The sequence below is a fragment of the Typopeltis vanoorti genome, chromosome 10, assembly GCF_054136105.1.
Source record: "Typopeltis vanoorti isolate ZY-2024b chromosome 10, IOZ_Tvanoo_1.0, whole genome shotgun sequence".
NCBI classification, from domain to species: Eukaryota; Metazoa; Arthropoda; class Arachnida; order Uropygi; family Thelyphonidae; genus Typopeltis; species Typopeltis vanoorti.
Window position 1 is genome coordinate 134,429,048 of NC_143558.1, and position 18,453 is coordinate 134,447,500.

Sequence of the window (18,453 nt, forward strand, 5' to 3'; positions counted from 1 at the left end):
AAACGAAAACTCAAAGATTGCTTTTTATCCTCTCTCTCTCTCTCTCTCTCTCTCTCTGTGATGGATGAATTTCATCCTGTGTGAGAACACTCTGATTAATGAAGGCTTGAAGCGACCTACAAAAATTCCACATTTAGCAGCCCTTACTCAACTTTACCCAACCTAAATAAAAATGAGGATGAGCAAAACTGATGGAAAAAAATATTTTTCTGAATGAAGGAAGTTTCTAAAACAAAACTAAAAACAGTAAGATTGTATTTAGGTTTTCAATCTTTCACATGGAATTTACATTAAAAAAGGGAGTTAGATGAGTTTACATCTTCCAATGCCACACATCTTTCACTAATTAAAACCTGAAGCGGCACGGAATCGATGTTCGATAGAATAGACTTTTCAACTTATCCTTGCGCATGTTAATAAATTAATTCACATAGTTTTACACACACACACACACACACACACACACACACACACACACACACACACACACACACACACACACACACACACACACACACACACACACACACACACACACACACACACACACACACAAGCATATTATGAATTTCTTTACGAGCAAGTTATTGCGTGTAATGTTTTTAAAGAGTTCCTTACAAATGAAAATTACTTTATGTTTTGAGGCAGTTAGAACATAGACAAGATATTTTCTGCTTTTCTTATGAGAATCATAAGAAACTGTCCCACTTTTACCTACAATTATTTGACAATTCAAATGAATTTCATTTGGGAAATTATGGTGAAAAAATATATTTCATTTCTGTTAACTGGTAAGATACCTTTCATTATATCTTTCATGAAGATTATAAAGAATGTGGTAAGACGATTGACAACACCCATGATTTTTAATAATTATGAAAAATAAAGTTCTGATCTGACAGTTATTAATATCCTACTAAATTCAAATGTCAACATTTCTCTTCGTCAGCGATGTGACTTTTGGATATTTGAAAATAATGCAAACGTTTTCATTATTTTAACAAACTGTAAAAGATAATTATAATGTTCAGTTCCAGAAAAAGAAAAAAAATTAACTACTGAACCTTAATAAAAGCCTTTCACGGAAGTCACAGTTTACTGGTGTTTCTATAAGATGAAAACAAAACAACAACAACAAAAAGAACCAAATGTGTAAAATTTGCCGTACTGTTACTACAACTTCTAAATTTCATTTACTTAGGAAATGAAAGAGGCTCATATTTCAAGAATTTTGGTATTCCAGGAGACTGCTTACTTATTACGTTATTGATGTTTATAGTTAGCTATGTTTACATTGTTCAGTACAGTTGAATATCTTTCCCAAGTCCTCTGGCTATAGCTTGTTGCCATCGCACGAAGTAAAACTTTATGTAAGCCTGGAAAACCTGCTCGCTTTACTCAATTACATGTAAATAGTTTTACAAAAATATGTATTCTGAAATTATTAAGCTGCAAGTCATTTCAATATCATGCAACTTAAAACGTTGAATACCTCACTTCGTTTCAATAGTCAACTCACTACACTGTTTCACATTTTATATCGACTTAATACAATCTGAAACGGTGAAAAAAATTTTCATTGACGATCTCATGAAACTGGAAACTCAGCAATTCACTTTGCCCTTATTGACTTAATTTTTATTTCATTAATGACTCCAAGCATATGGGTGCTTGAACGGGGGCAATCCATTAATATAAAGAACGACATGGGCAAACAGTTGACATTAGTTGCTTTCCGAAGGTTAGAGAGAGGAAGATATCTTGCAACAAGAAAACGAATTATAACAGAAAGACAACAGCGCCACCGTTCGGTTTACATGAACTGCATCTGCAAATAGATGAGTACAGCAAGTTTATCGCTGAGGAGTTTGACAGGAATTCTAAAATATTTCGAATTCGTATTGAATTCCTCGAAAGTATTTCAACGGAAATGCTGAGAAACAGTAGCTGTGGACAGATGTTGGGAAACATTCATTTTCATTAGTAAAATGAGTGTCTCCGAAATTTTGAACAAATTTCGAACATTAACAGGAAATTTGGTTTTCTGCACAACAATTTCCTGACACCTTTCAAAAGTCCAAAATCACTTCCAGAGGGCACCTAAGCACTTCTAGAGAACATCCCACATTTTTTTCAAACCATTTCAGGTCTCCAAATAAACAGGATGGCCGTCTCTCAAGAGGCGATGTAGTTGTCTACAACATAAAGACAATATTATGCAAACTGTAACTGGTTGGCCTTATATTTCCCTAAACAATATTTTCAAGAGTTTACCACGCAATGTCCACATCCTACAAAACATGTGCCCAGAAAACAATGCTTGATATCAAAGCGCACATGAGGGTATATACGTTTGTTCAAAGAAAATTTTAGTACAAGCGCTATTTACAAAAATAACTTATTCAAACTGCACAGGTATGTTAACCTCATATTCGCTTAGCTTTAAAAGCACTAACAAAGTCCAGCATTGCTTTTTTTGTCAACGTGTGCTCATGAGGACGCGCGCACACAAAGCTGCGCTTACAGTACTCAAAGAGAGAACTAGCTACTTGAAAATTAGGAACGGTCACGTCAGAGTCATACAGATTCCAAAACAAAATCGCTTGGTTTAAAACTACTATAGCTTAATTAACAGTAATGTGTGAAACCAGGTTGGGTCTGGGAAGGGTTCACGGCTTATCTGATTCTGGGTATACCAACAATACCACAGATTATCAGGAAGTTTTCATGGGTGGTATTGAAGTAAAAAAAAAATCTGGTCGCCTCGTAATGGAAGAATCAGGATATGGTGAGAGAGTATGAAGCCATTATGTTATGGGAAAACTAGAGGCTAGTAGAAGTATATTGTATAGTGCTCTTGGGCATGGTATTTCAGGTATACGCTTTATTTCCAGATAACAATGAACAAAAACGTATAACTACAACATCCGACATAAATTACTGCAGAAGAGGTGTATCTGTGTTTACTGGCTGCAGTTCTTGTGATGGCTACTTTCAGCAAGATAACAACCATGTCATAATACTTGCATGGTGAAAGAATGATTCAAGAAACATGATCCCCACTGAAATTTTTTGGCATAAAATGGACCGTCAGGTAATATAAAAAACAGATGTATTGCGAATAGTTTACTCTCACAAGAAGGTGCTCTTAGACATGTAAGTTCATGTATAGATATTTATGTCTTAAAACAAAATAACGAAAAAAAAAAAAAAAGAGGATTTCATTTGGATATGCATTTAGCCTTTACAGATTATGAAAAAGCTTTAAAAAAAATAAATAGAGAAAAAGTATGGAGTATAATGCAAACACAAGGATATCCATTTATTCATATAAAGTTCATATAAAAATAAAGTTACAATTAGGTAAAAAAATTAACAAAAAAGATTGAAGTTAAGCAAGATGTTAGAGAAGGCTCCAACTCTATTCAGTATATATATTGACCAAATTATAAAAATCTGAAAAATAACAATAAAACAAGGTACTGAGTTAAACAAAATCGTAATCAGTAAAATACTGTGTGCAAATAATGATCATATTATATTACAAGATAATAAAAATGACTACAAAAATTAGTTTATGAATTAAATAAGGTAAACCAACGGTGCAATGTAGATTTCACAAAAGAAAGCAAAATGACATTTAAAGGTCGTGATCACATGAGATCAAAAACAGCATAGAAGATAAAATGATAGAACAGGCGACAGTTTAATTATTTAGGTTACATAATAACTTATTTAAGAGATAAAGATATAGATAAAAAATAAAGATATTTCAGAAAATTTGTGGAACAAAAAAAAAAAAAAAAAGACGAGAAACTCACCTAAAATTTTATAAAGTAATGGCCACTCCCACTCTATTATATGTCTCAGAAATATGGACTGTTAAAAAATCAAAGTAGAATATAGGCAGCAGAAATGAGATTTTAAAGGACAATTAAATAAAGCATAAATTAGATCATGTAAAAATTGGGAACATCGGAAGTGATGGATGGACGAGTATTTCTGAAAAGTTGTGCTGATTATATGAAATCAACGACAAAGCATTTCGCAATTTTCAAAGATTAAAAGATTTAATAAGCGGTATTAAGTGGGTTGAGCTGAGCAGGTGGGTTGGATAGAAATCGGTGTATTGCGTTTTTTAACTGTAGTGAGATAGGAATTGCCGTAGTTGAGCGTTATAGACGATAACGGATTTTGGTTATGCAAGTAAAACGGAAAATATTTTCCTACTGTGCATATCTAATGCATTTAAACAAATCTGCTATGTTTTGTAGACTGGTGGCTGAAATAAAAATTTCATTTAGCAGTTAAATTGCCGAGGAGTCTTAGCTGCTACACTATAATATAGAAAACAAATTTTTAAGGAGAAAAAAAAAAAAGAAATTTACTTGTTTCTTGACTGTTATTGCCAAAAAATTCTCACAAACGCAACTTGAGTTTATAGAGTGCATATTTTTTCTTCCTCTATTTCTTAAGTAAATACAGAGGGAGAGAGAGTTATTGTTTATTAAGCTAAAGCAACTAAAGCTATGGGTATTATATCAGTTGACTGCGAGTGTGCTCTACTAGGCGCTTAATTCATTTTGCAGAGGGAGTAAAATCCCAAACACCACCGTATGAGACTACAATTCCCTTTCAGATGAAAAGCTTTAATTAAGAAAAGATTCCTCATGTTTTTTGGAGGATTTCTAATCAAGATCTTTTCAATGGAAGAGCAAGTTGGCCCGGATGACTGTGCTATGAGAGAGAGAGAATCTGCATAAATTCAGTTTTGTTAATTACAAATCAAAAAGTTTGCTGTTAGAAGCGAAATATTAACGTAATTGAAGCAAACTATGAATTTCTAAATCCATTTCTATGAAATATAAAAAACAAACGAACATAAAAGTTCTTTTATTTGATTCCTTAGGTCATAGATGGAACTAATAACAGAACTAGAATGATAGCTGAAGATTAAAAAAAATCAAAGCAGATTTGCACACAATAAAATTCCTGACTGGGTGAAAACAATAAACAGACAATAATTTAGACACCACTCATCGGCCAGTTTTATTACTTCGGGAACAGGCATTTGCGAATAATTACAGTTGAGGGTTCCCTATAAAAGTCTTACAGTCCTCTTTTAGCGTGATTTACTAACTGAAGATTCCGTAGCTCAATTGGTTTCAACGGAGCCCTTTGGTTGGAAAAACCTGGGTTCAAATCCCTTTTATAACGCGAAAAACCTACAGGGCTTTTCAGTCAAAGATGAGTTAGCCAGTCTCATATGGAGAGGAGATGGAGGAATTTCTTCCCAGAAATTCGAATTTTTCGCTCCTTATAACAGGCAAGCCGGTCCCCTGAATGCACATATCCACAGACAAAAATATTTATATTGTCAAGAATGCAATGGGAAACCACCTTATTTTATTATTATTCCCTGGTTTCTTCTGATTAAAAATCGAACATTTCTACTCGGTTCTTCCTGAAATTAATGAGGTATTCAAATACTATTGATCCAAGCGACGTTTAAAGTAAATCACCCCTTTCATCTTTAACATAATCTTATCCATATCATCTTGAGAACGTACAACTCCCATTTTCTGTTTCTGTTGTTGGAAAATTAGCATCACATTCCAAATCACTGGACTTCATCTAACATTATTTGATTATAAACTTACCTTGACTTGAAAAACTAGCATTTTTCACGAATTCTTAAAAAAAAAAAAAAAAAAAAAAAAAATCTGTGTAAAATGAATCTGTTTACTTGACTTTCTGAAGTCATTCAAACCTTTTCCAGAGCCCAAAAATGTTAATTTTAAGTCAGTGAACCAGAAACCATTTATGGACCTCAACGTCCAGTAACGTACGGGAGGTTTAACACTACATGCGTAGTAAAATACATGTTTTCATCATGGACATATAAGTTCCCTACATTATTTCCCATAATACCATTGCATATTTTGACTCTATCCGATCCAATTGCTGAGCGAATTATGTGCGAAGTGACCATAAAGTAGTAAAACTCTTCACATTAAACAAAGCATTGAAGAAGGGGTGAGAAAAATATATTTTTAGTGAATTTAATTTTTCGACATTTCCCTTGTCCACAATGGTAAGCAAAATGCCATTTTGTATTCTAATTAAATTAAACATATTGAAATTACATACCGAAATTAGGGTCCATCAGTCACAAGGATGCACCATGAGGTGGCGGAGGTTGAGCTGCATTTCCTTCGGATCAAAGTGATTCCTAAAATCCAACTTTGGAGGCGTTGAGGTCATGGACGAGATTATGCTTAGCAGGCGCTTAGAAAAAGTTAGTCGTGATCAGTGCGACTCTGCAATTAAAAAAATGGATTATCTTTTAACATATAATAAGCATAACTGTACAGTATTATAATGTTATAACAGAACTGGAGTTTAACTTGAACGTAATTATATTTGAATATCTGGCATATTAGTTTCTAGTGACACATGCAACTTTCAGTGGCACTTTAGCAGAAACTAATATACCAAATACTCAAATAACTAAATGAAACGTGCTGTACATAATTTTGTTATCACAGCATCTTTTTTTAGTGTTTTATTTCCCATGAGGTATGGATCGTTGTGTAAAACCTGCTATACACGAGTTTGTGTGGCTCATCGAGTTTAAACTTGGCTTTTTGCCTACTTTTTATTATTAGTTTTTAAATTTCATCATCACAATATAGAGATAAGTGACGTGATTAAGATGAAGATTTCTTAATCCTCCAAACGTGTTAATAATAAACAAGCAAAAACCATAAGAGAAAAATGTATTAACTGAAAAATCTTGTTCATTATTAATATTTGGATAATTGATGCACAGCTTTATGGATTATGTACAAAAATCCTCATGATGATTCCATTAATGCCTTGTTTACACTTTCTAACTAATCTGTGCATGAATTATCGTAGTGTATTACGTCTGTTAAGTGTGTTGCCTTATCAACAGATATTGAGATCCGACATTATGATATATATGCTGAGAGAGAGATATTATTTATGGAGGATTGCCAAAATACTATTGCAAAATGTATATGCTTTGCTTAACCTGTGGTCAAGCGGACCCATCGGTTTCGCAGCATCCATGCACGGGTCTGCAAATACTTAGGATATTAAATAATTTTTCTCAGCTGATTAATAATGAATATATCTAAAAAAAAATCTGAAACCGAACATATTTTAAAACTCTGTAGAGCAAGGAATATGAAAGAGGGTAAAATTAATTTACTTAATATCTTTGTGTGTGTGTGTGTGTGTGTGTGTGTGTGTGTGTGTGTGTGTGTGTGTGTGTGTGTGTGTGTGTGTGTGTGTGTGTGTGTTGTTCATGCATTAAATAAAAAATTTGTAAGTTGTCATTTGTTTGTAATGTTTGTTTGTGTATTTTGTAAATGTTGTTTCGATATTCAAATCGCGGAAATGGCTTAAGGTATTCGCGACTGTTACTAGTCAGTTCGAAAAAGTTCAAAGGTTAAGAAACTCTTGCTCTAGAAAGTATTTCATAAGGTTGGCTAAGTCACTCAAGAGCAGCATGCAAATTTTCGTGCTGGCAAGCCACTTTTGCTAGCCCACACATTTGTCTTTTTAATCCTTCGAAACTCTCCATCAAAACATACAGCCGGAAAATTAAAGGAAGAATATGCAGAGCAAATAAGAGAGTGATAAGATTAATTTATCTGCTCCTATCAAGGATCACAAGTTGGGCTTCAAAGCAATAAAAGTGCTCATTAGCTCATTATTCAAGGGTGAATCAAAGTGAGTAAAACAGTTAAATTTATTCCAGCACCAAAAATGAATTTGAAGGAAGAATTAATGATTGAATTTATCCTTTTTTTTTTAATTTATTTTGAAAAGCTATTCGGCTATTTTTATTAATGAAGACAACCTTTTCGCCTAAGGACAGTATTAAATAAATTTATGCTACAATTTTAACGCAGCATCCTCTAATCAGCTGTTGCGTCATATCAAATCATTTGGTATGCTTAAGAAATGTAGCCTCTGGTGATTGATTTAAGACTATAATAATACTCCTAAGTTGAACCACAGAACTTTCCATCTCTTAGTAATCGTGCCTAAATAAAGAGCAAATCATAAAACGGAAGATGGAGGATTACGAAAAGCGTGAGATTGTCACATGATTTGGATTCAGAGTACTGCTAATTGATGTGTATCATCATCATCACGAATCAACCATTACAATGGCATCATTCATTCCATTTTAATTTATTTTCTTTGATGATTAAGTTAATGATCCATACAATGAAAAATAATAATAATAACAATAATATATATATATATATATATAAAGCACATCTTTTTGAAATTCAACGTATTTTCATTCTCCAAAGGAAATACGTGGAACTCTATTAGCCTTTAATGTTTTCGAAATCAGCAGGCAGCTCTTTTCTCTTCTTAATCATCACCGTTATTAATCATCCGTAATTGAGTTGTGGCAGCAGTTATCTGCTGCCACTGCGTGTTCACTTTAAGTGATGTTACTGTCTGAAAATTACTCAAACAGATATGTAATTCCCACCCATCAAAAGTTCAGTACTGTGGGCGGGCTCAGAATTTTTTTTTATTGTTCATTTCTTTTATATAAAAAACTGGAAACGCTGCTTTAGAATCAAACACGAACCTTTTTTTCAAGCCACTTCAGGCCTCCAGTAGAGATTACAGGTCTAACACCGCAATGAAATTTATCTTAGCACTTCGGCAAAAGACATAAATATAGCATAAAAAGATACTTTCAACATATAAGACAAAATAGAAAGTATATCAAGTCCTCATTTATTACTTACTAGCCTACTTAGAAGCCTACTTAAAATTATCAGCATCTCAACAATCAGAGGGAATCATAATTTATAGTGACTCAAGATCAGCTATGGAGACAATCAAAAATGGCAATACCAATCGCACACAAGACACCATAAACTCTTAAATCAACTAAAGTTTTTAGGAAAAAGTTGCATTTTACAATGATTCCTGCTCATGTAGGCATTGATTACAATGGAGCAGCTGATAAAATAGCAAAAGAGGCTAGAGAGCTCAACCAAGAAACTGACGTGATAACTCTTGCTGATGCTAACGCACTAGCAAAATCTAAACTAATTCCACTGAAATCAGTGATACAAATCAAATTCCCGAAATCAATGCTGACAGAAAGACCTCCACCACGATAGCAAGATTACGAACATATAGAGGAATGAAGATCAATACAGATGATACAAGAACATATAGAAACTGCAACAACTGCCCTAATACTGAACTTACACCCACTCACATCTTTACCTGTCCAGCAATTACAGCAGCCTTGCAAGCAATAGACCCGAATCCTGAACAACAGCTCTATACAAACAAAATCATCGACATAGCCAAAGCAGTTCAAGGAGTACATGGAAACATCTAAGACTTTTCAAAGAACAAGACAACAACATTTACAATAAAACATGTCGCTTAGAACAGAAGATACCCTTTAACACGTTTATTGTTTTATTTCTTATTATTTAAGTGTGTGTGTGTGTGTGTGTGTGTGTGTGTGTGTGTGTGTGTGTGTGTGTGTGTGTGTGTGTGTGTGTGTGTGTGTGTGTGCGTGCGTGCGTGTGTGTGTGTGTGTGTGTGTGTGCGTGTGTGTTAGAATATTTTTCTTTTATTTTCGAAGATGTCAATAAACACTCAGACTGATAAAATTGCTGCTGACTCCACCAGAGCCATCTATCGAATATAATTTGAATTTTTTCCAATCCTTTATAATAGACTGCATTAGTCTCAGCGTATACAACCTCCCAAAGGAGGAAAACAAACCCAGTCATTAAAGAACAGGAAGACAATTCCTCACTATTCAGACGAACATTCTGTAAGTCTGCATAAAGTGAACTTTGCCCTTTAATTCTCATAAAAGAGAAGGACGAATTTCACATATATACTCGTTTCCATAACATTTTCCTTCAACTAACTGCTTTTATTGAGCTGTAAAGCGTAGGCAAGCGAAACAGATGAAGAAGGCACGCACACAACTAACCAAACTCCTTGTCCGTCATGATCACAATAGCTACGTGAACTCCGTGAACTTAGGTTGTCGACACCCTATCTCCACGTTCCTGTCTTTCCCCGAATCTCGGCGTCTTAGAATATCGTTAACCCTTCAAGGCTCCTCATCGAAACACACACACACACTCGAAACTTAAAAGAAGAAATTTCGAGGCAGGTGGAGAATACGGATTAGTTTTAGTGACGTTATCTCCTGCCAGGGGTCGCCATAACTCAAACTGAGACGCAGCGTGAATTGGGTAGACTTCTAAGAATACATCTTTTCTTTCTTAGTTGAATGAAAGGGATTAGCTTGTACTAAAACTTCAACTGCGTGACTGAAACTGAAGAGAAAAATTAAACTGCCTTGTAAATATTACAGTTGGACTCCAATAACGAAAACCTTGACCGAACAGGAGTCTTAAAAATGATTTGTTCTCTCCCAAATTTGGTTCCTTTAGAATGTACAGAATGTTGTCGAAAAGAATGCATAATGTTGAGGTAAATTTCAGCCTTTGTTATTACATTCTTTCAGGAACTAAACAATTTAATTAACTCACTAAATTTGAAAGCTTCCTCGTTTGGATCAATCCGCGTGTGTAATTACGTATAACTAGACAATGATTAAAAATAAACTCTTAGCATCAAATTACTAAACATTGGCATAAGCACAACACGAGGTCAGTGGTGTAGCTAGAACTTTTGCCGCCAGGGGTAGTCCCTGAGTTTTCCGCCCCTCTCAATACACACCAAAAATACTACAAAAAGTCAAAACGACGTATAGGGAAATAAATGAAAACAGTATGTTAATTTTTGAAGTAAAACTTTAATTTCAACATTCTAAAACGTTTTTTTTTTTTTTTTTTTTTTTTGCTTTTCTATTAGCAAAATCGTCGATGACATTGGCGAAGTCTATTTCATAATAATGTAGGTAATTCTTAATCTATTTTATTTAGAAAAACTCTTCTCACAACTAGCAATACTTACAGCAATTGTGAGGAAAATTCTGTAGCACAGTATTACAATATTTGGAAATGAGTTCTCGAGACCCTATTTTAGAATCAACTGCAAAAGTTCAAAAAGGTTTCAAGTGTCGCCCGGGGCAGATCGCCCCCTCCACCCTCCTCTAGCTACGCTTCTGGTTACTAAAGAGTTATTAAATTACAATCAACGATCAGCAAAGTTTGGTCAACATTTTGCCCAAAGAAATTTACTTGTATATTTAAAAAAAAAGAAAAATGTAGAAAATGTATCAAACACTTCATTATGTAGTACTGTCGCGCGCATCCCTTGAGGGTAGGCAACAGAAAATGATGATAAAAAAATGTAAACAATCTTAAAACAAAGAAAGGAATGAAACATTTTAAAGATGCGTTCATTAAGTAAAAACTTTTCGGGAAAAAAAACAGTAATTCATCCAAAGTTGAAAATAACTTTCAAGCTTTAGGTAACGTGTGGGCTAACACCATGGCTGTTTTACATAATGCACATTGATGTTCTTATCGGACCTCTTTCGCTTGTCATAACTCTATCGTTGGCTTCAGATAAACACGAACGTGACTCCCCACTTAATTTAGATGTTCGTTAACCCCCTATTTATATCTTTTTTTTCGACGTAGGAAGATCACGTTCTTTGCATATGCTGTTTGAAGATTGTGAATGATTACAGTAATTCCAGCACATCACCTAATGTATCACGTTCGTCGGTCGTTCTCCTTTTTACACAAAGAAAAAAAAAAAAAAAAAAAAAGACAGTATCGCACCTGTTAAGAAGGAACAGGTACTGCAATACTTACTGGGAAATGCAGTTATGTTATTGACATGTAACTGTGCGGATACTCAAATCACACATTCTATAATTGAAATACGATGGTTAAACCTAAAACGTCATCTCGTTATAGTACTGAAAAATATTGTGGCAGAATAGCTTTAGTTATTCCTCTGAAATCCGAACAAGGGAGGCTCATTCTTCATGGGGACAACAGATAGTAATTTTATAGCATCCACCAATTTTTTCGCTTGAGAATCATCTTTTAATTTTTTTTTTTATTTGAGAGGAAAAAAAAAAAAAAAAGATCCTTATGAAATTGTCAACTTCATAATATAAAATAATAAATCTTGTTTAAAAATATTTTATATTATTACATTTTTTAGAAAAAAGAATTACAGTTCTGATGAGCATAGTATATCCAAGGTAAAAAACTTTCTAAAATTAACAGTTATTATTGCTATTATATTCTATCCTCTAATATGTTACTTATACAACTAAATTAACTATTTTAAGAAAGCATAACTTTTAATAAAATTTATAAGACAGAATCTGAAATATAATTTAATGAAAAAAATAATTAAGATTTTTATATTTTTCAAACAAAATTGTGCGAAAAAGATGCACTGATTACAGAGGCTTGCAATTAGCTACGTACCGCGAAATCCAGTAACGCGGCGGAGAGGGGGGGGGGGGTTGCCGCAAGAAATCTCTAAGGAACAAAAATAATTTAAGGTTTTGAGGTTTTCGTGGGAAGCCTGTTGTAAGGGGGGGGGGGTGCAATTTTCGCCGCTAGTCACAAATGATTACATGCTGTCTGAAAGCTAAGCTACAAGTACCACTCTTGCCTTGACGGAGGGAGAGAGAAAGAGAGAGAGAAAATTTTTAAAAAAAAATCACATTTCTAGCTAAGGAACTGATCTGAAACATAACTTTCCGCAGTCAAATATGTTTTGTAACATTCCTACATAACATGTCTAGCCAATATTTGTACAGAAGACTTATTCTGAATTTGAGCGAAATATCTTAAAAAAAAAAAACGTCAAAGCAGTAAAATATTCATCAATCCATACAAGTTTCTTTAAGCTGAAAATTGTTATATTTCAAATAGTTTTAGTGCTTTTACTTCTTGCAGTTAAGGATAATTTCACTTAAGAGTAAAATATAAGGATTCCCACTTTCTTTTCCTTCAGTTCGTGGACTTCGTCTGATAATTTTAGGACCAATGGCAGAAGAAGAAAAGTCAATTAAGACACTCTGTGTTGTTTTGGTTGTTGCTTTCTGTAAACTAAATTGCTCTTTTTTTTTTTTTTTACTTCAAATTCATACGCTACAAAGCATTTACTGGAGAGCATCTTACCACTAAGCTGCGGACTGTTCATTAATATTTTCTCCCAAACAGAATCCTCTTTCTCATGAAAACATGTTACTACCATTATGTCAATATCCTTCTGAGTCAGTCAAACAAACGAAACTATCATACAGACAGTCAAGACACGTGCTGAAATGTTATTGTAAATATCTCACTCGCACACGCACACATCTACACATGCACAAAGAAGAATTACGTATTTCTTTGACCCCATTAGCACCAGGAGAAAAAATCTGTATTAAACGCGAATGCTAGACAACCTAATTTCTTCTCGAATATTGTCCTTTTCTACCTAACATGTCGACATTTCTACCAACCTGTATTACCGTAAGCCAGCACAATGGAAGGCGACCCAAACTATACTTCATTTATCATGATTAGAATGAAACTAGCGTAGGTCTGAAAGAGTAGATCCCAGTTTTCAGACAAATTGTAGGAAGGGATAACAAACAATAATACCAAAATACCGATATTTTTATTCACTTCGACTCCATACAAACCCAGGATGAGATCAGGATGACATCAATGTTTCAAGCCATATTTCAGGTAACCATGATCTAGGAATGCCTCATATCTTTGAATTCAGTAGCTACACAGTTCTACTTGGCACCCATTGTTCTCAAGAAAAAATATATTCCATCACTTCGCAGTTCTTTAACTATCAAAATTCCATTCATTTGCAAGCCAAGGTAATGAACATTCTACTTTAAGTTCTCATATAAAAAATTATATGACTTATTTTCCTGGACATAAGAATAATCGTGGAGATTCTTAACTTCTTCTGTTTATTGTTTCCATTATTAAAAACAAACAAAGAATGGATTAAGTCAGAGAAACTAGTTGCATACAACTTCTGTTTCTCCCAACCCCACTATCTTGTCTCTGAGTTCATACACAAAATTACAATATACATGCGACCTAAGCACTGGTAACCGAGTCAATTTCCATAATTAAAAAAAAAAAGTTTAAAATGTAAAATGATAAAACCCCGAGGAACCAAACTCTTAAGTAATTTTATTAATTTGGTGGACGTTATTTGGAATTTTCATGAAATCATAAGGGGATAACAGCCATGTGTAGCGCATCGGAAGACTAGTGTCTTTTGTTTCTACGTCAATTCGAATCTTAGGTGGGATACACAGAATAGGGATAAGAGATTTTCAAATGCAGTTAGTTGGTCTCGTACAGAATTGTCATGGTTTTTCGTTTTGTTTTTGTAGAGGATTTTCATCCCCCTCAAAACAGACGAATTCATTCAGAATACGCAGTTTAAATAACACCCGTGGCATGATGTAGGAAAAAATATCTTGTTTCCTCATAAAGCCTCATATTTTTTGTTATCTGAAAGTGGCATCTTTGTGTCAAAAATTCACGGTTTTCGATGAACAGGAAAATAGTTTTACTTGTGACAGATGGATGTGATTATTAATAATAAATTTGATTTATTATTGGATTCAAATGAAATCACACTTTCATCTATATGTATATTTCTTGTTTGTTTGTTTTTTTTTTTTGTTTTTTTTTAAATACCTTTCCATTCAGCTATTTTTAGTTTATTGTGAAATGGTGGCAATTCATGTTAAAAGGTGTTTTGTTAGTACAATTTTTTCAAATTGTTTGGAAGAAAATTTCTAGATATACATTGATATCATTAATCAAAATTTAACAAGTATGGAAGTGATCCGAGGAGATAAAAATATGCCTTTCACTCCAGTGTGTCTAATACATTTAAAACGACTCTGTTGAAACCAAAACTTAAATAGTCTTAGAAGTTTTAGTAAAATCAGAAATATCAAATTTTTCTAAATGTATCTAGTCACCTAAGATCTGTTGTGGGTCTTGCGTGAAACGCATTTAAAGAGTTCCTCCTACTCTTCTTTATCACTAAGTATCCATATACATCCGGATGCAGCGCTTACTATCTAGAGCCGACTATGCTCTGGAACGACTAGCAAAGAAGAACATGAGGTGGGAGAGGATTTGTATTCGTATCTCTAGACTGGGGTAATAGCCTAAGGTTTGGAGAGGCGAAGAGTGATCAGGGTTACAATGCGCCTACGCCTATGATAACACACACACTAGTTTTCCTAGTAGTTAAACTTTAAAAAGTAAAACGCGACTGCCAAAAATTATTAATATAGTTTCGTTAATTTAATGTCTGGAACACTACGTGATTTGTATGTGACAGTAGATAGGCTGGATCACAAAAATTACTTTGGAATTGGAAAATATGATTTCTGTATCTACATGGGAAAACTGTATGATGAATAGCTGTTACAATCTATCACCCAAAGGCATTTCAATCTTAATTTTTTATATACCTAGTAATATTATTTTGACGTTGGAGAGTTGATTTTGATTACAACTAATGTCTCTACTTTTTCCTTCTAAGCAGGTCGAAATATATTGCATACGTTTGATCATGAAATTCACATTAACCTAATACATTCCGCTTATTTAAATTTCGGTTAACTTTCGTTAAAATTAGCATTAAACATTAAACATTTAACTTTTCTCATTGTACATTTAAACAATTATAGCAGAATTTTCATTTAATTTGTTTCAAAACTTTGAGCAACATATTTTCTTCCATCTTTCACTAAATAGAAAGAGAATTTAAGGAAACAATATAAAATTACATCAGAGTTGATTTACTGTCGAGGCTGACAGTTTCTAAAAACAAATGCTTTTTTTTTTTTCATGTATAAGTACCGAAATCACTGAAATTAATCTTATCATTGTTAGCAAGTCAAGGATTGGTTAGATTAAAAAAAAAAAATAATAATTTATCCCGACATTTAATGTTCTCAAATAAAATTTCTTTTACACTCCACCAAATCAGCTAACCTACCCGATATTCATCATAAAGTGACATCAGTTCCGTAACTAAACTTTAAGAGCACGCTGTAGGCCTAAACAGTGGGAAAACATCCAATAAATAACACAAGTACAGGTGTGGTCGTATCATTTTAACAGGAAAGGTTTTTTTTTATTGTTGTTGTAGTTAATTCTTTTGTTCCTTTCTTCCAACGTCCTGTTAATGCTAATTAAATGTCATTTCTGAGTTTTGAAAATAGCTATTAGCATTTTCGTGCTGATATCTGAAGAAGTTTTGATGAGCTTTTGACTCCATGGAGGTCTGATAATGATAGATCGAAATGCTCTAAAAGTCTCATTCTATGCAAATCTAGTAAACAATGACCGTGCAAAGAGGTATTTATTTCCGAATGCAGATAAATTCACTACTTCCAATTAAAATTGATAATTAAAATTGAAAAAAATATCAATTTGTAAAAAAAAAATAAAAAAAAAAAGGTTATATTCCAATAAAGATATTTATTTAATGGTTAATGGGAAAAGATAAATTTCTATATCTTCAGAAAAAAGAATTTTACGTGATCGATAATTTGTAAATAATTTCAACATTCAATAGAAGAAAATTATTATGAAAAGAAAATGTTTATTTTCTTTATTTTCTGTTTCTTTTATAAAATAAAACAACACGATGGTATAATTTGTATTTTCAATACAAATTATGTCTTCCAGTTTTCATTAGCAAAACGTCACGTATAGAAAATATAAATACTTGTGTAGAATATTTGTATTAAAAATTAATTTCTACCTTTTTTTCATGATCATAAAAAGGGAAAGTTTTTTTTTTAGAACAATTTATATAAGTCGAGGTTGTTATTAAAACCATATAAATAAAAAATAGCTAATTGAAAATAAAGCGCGATTTTTATTTATTTTTAATTTTTCATAAAGTATTTTAGGCAACAAAAAATTAATTTAATTAATTGTCATCATAACTAAATGGTTTTAAGTAAATAACTAAATCACGATGAACAGTTCAGATATAATATTTAATACCATGCATTGCCATTTCGAGTTTAAAAATTCTCTATGAAATTTATTGCTGCCACCTGTCGGTGATTTAAATTTTAAATCTTTTTATTTTATTTATTTTGGTGAAACAAATAATTATTTGAATTGTGGCATTTAATTAGAAATATCAATAATAATTATTCCGGAATACTCATAATGAAAAAATAAATAAAATTATTTTATACTTTTATTTATTTTTAGTCGGAAACATGACTCTGGTTTTATTATTTTCAACAATTCTAAAGACTGCGTCAAGGTAAGTGAACGTTTTGTCTTGTAACGCTATGCTTTTAAAGTACGTGACCGCCGGCTATATATTAAGAGAAAGGGCAAACTGCTTTCATTCTGCTAACTAAATATTTAAAGACTATTAATTATCTGTGGCATATAGCAGTTTTCCTTTTTAATACTAAAAAGCGCACTTTGATAGTCCCGTAGCGACGCTGCCTTGCCCATGTTGACACAGACCTCTGCAACCTTCTATCAGACCTTTCTTTTTTGTGCAAATCCAAAAGAGGGAGCTCTTAGTGTTGTACAACACACATCAAACAATGAACGATCCACAGGCTCGTGCATGCTACCCTCTACTTAATGATAGGGACAGAATAGCTCATCCTTAATGACGGTTCAGAAGTTCGCCATCAAATAGACCCACCTTCAAATCTGAAATTATCCAACCTATTCTCGTCAAACGTTAGGAAATGATTACGGCATATAATCATTGGTTGGTGTTCTCTCTACATGATAAAATTTTCAAGGAAGAAAAGAGCGTCCTTGGTTCTCCGCCAGCATTGTCAGTTCACTTAACAAACGACATTGTGCTACGAACTAAGTTGACAAGAAAATCGTGCGGTGTGTTGAATCTAAACTTGGTGTGGAGGACTTACATATCATGAATGTATTGCATAAAAGTTAATTATATTGCACGTACAAAATAAAAATAATAAAATAAAATAAATAAATAACGTATTTCAAATATAAACAGAAATTATAGCACAGTGTTTACGTTCCAGATCAGTAAGCTCGCTTCTTTGTACTCAAAGTCCACTTCTACAGGATGAGCAATTTCTGTTACTTTAAGATCTAAGTTGTTGTTTGATAGTTATAAAACATTACGAAACCTCCGCAACTTGATATGTACATATTTAAGTACAGCTTCGGCATGCGCATAAGTGTCTAAAATATTTTCTATTTCGTTCTTAAAAAGAGCAGTCCACATATTTGTGACGTAAGCTGGTTTCGAATAGAAGGATTTGAAATTGTGATGAGAACTTCTTACTGCTGTGTTACGTACGATGTGTTTCTACCTGTTTCGCTATTTGTCACGTATATTTAAAATTTAACAACTCGATTGAACAACTGGTAAACTCGTATCGAATATTTCAAAATAACA

General features: G+C 33.1%; 1 protein-coding gene across 2 annotated transcripts in view; it reads right to left on the minus strand.

Annotated features, from left to right (window-relative positions):
- LOC150102817 (transcription activator GLI3-like) overlaps positions 1–18,453 on the minus strand; it is a 154,412-nt gene that overhangs the window by 56,343 nt on the left and 79,616 nt on the right. For both annotated transcript variants that reach the window (XM_090399258.1, XM_090399257.1), the window contains exon 2: positions 6,151–6,320. In XM_090399258.1, coding sequence (XP_090255384.1) covers positions 6,151–6,166 — 16 coding nt within the window. In that variant the 5' untranslated portion in view covers positions 6,167–6,320. The remainder of the gene's footprint in view (positions 1–6,150; positions 6,321–18,453) is intronic.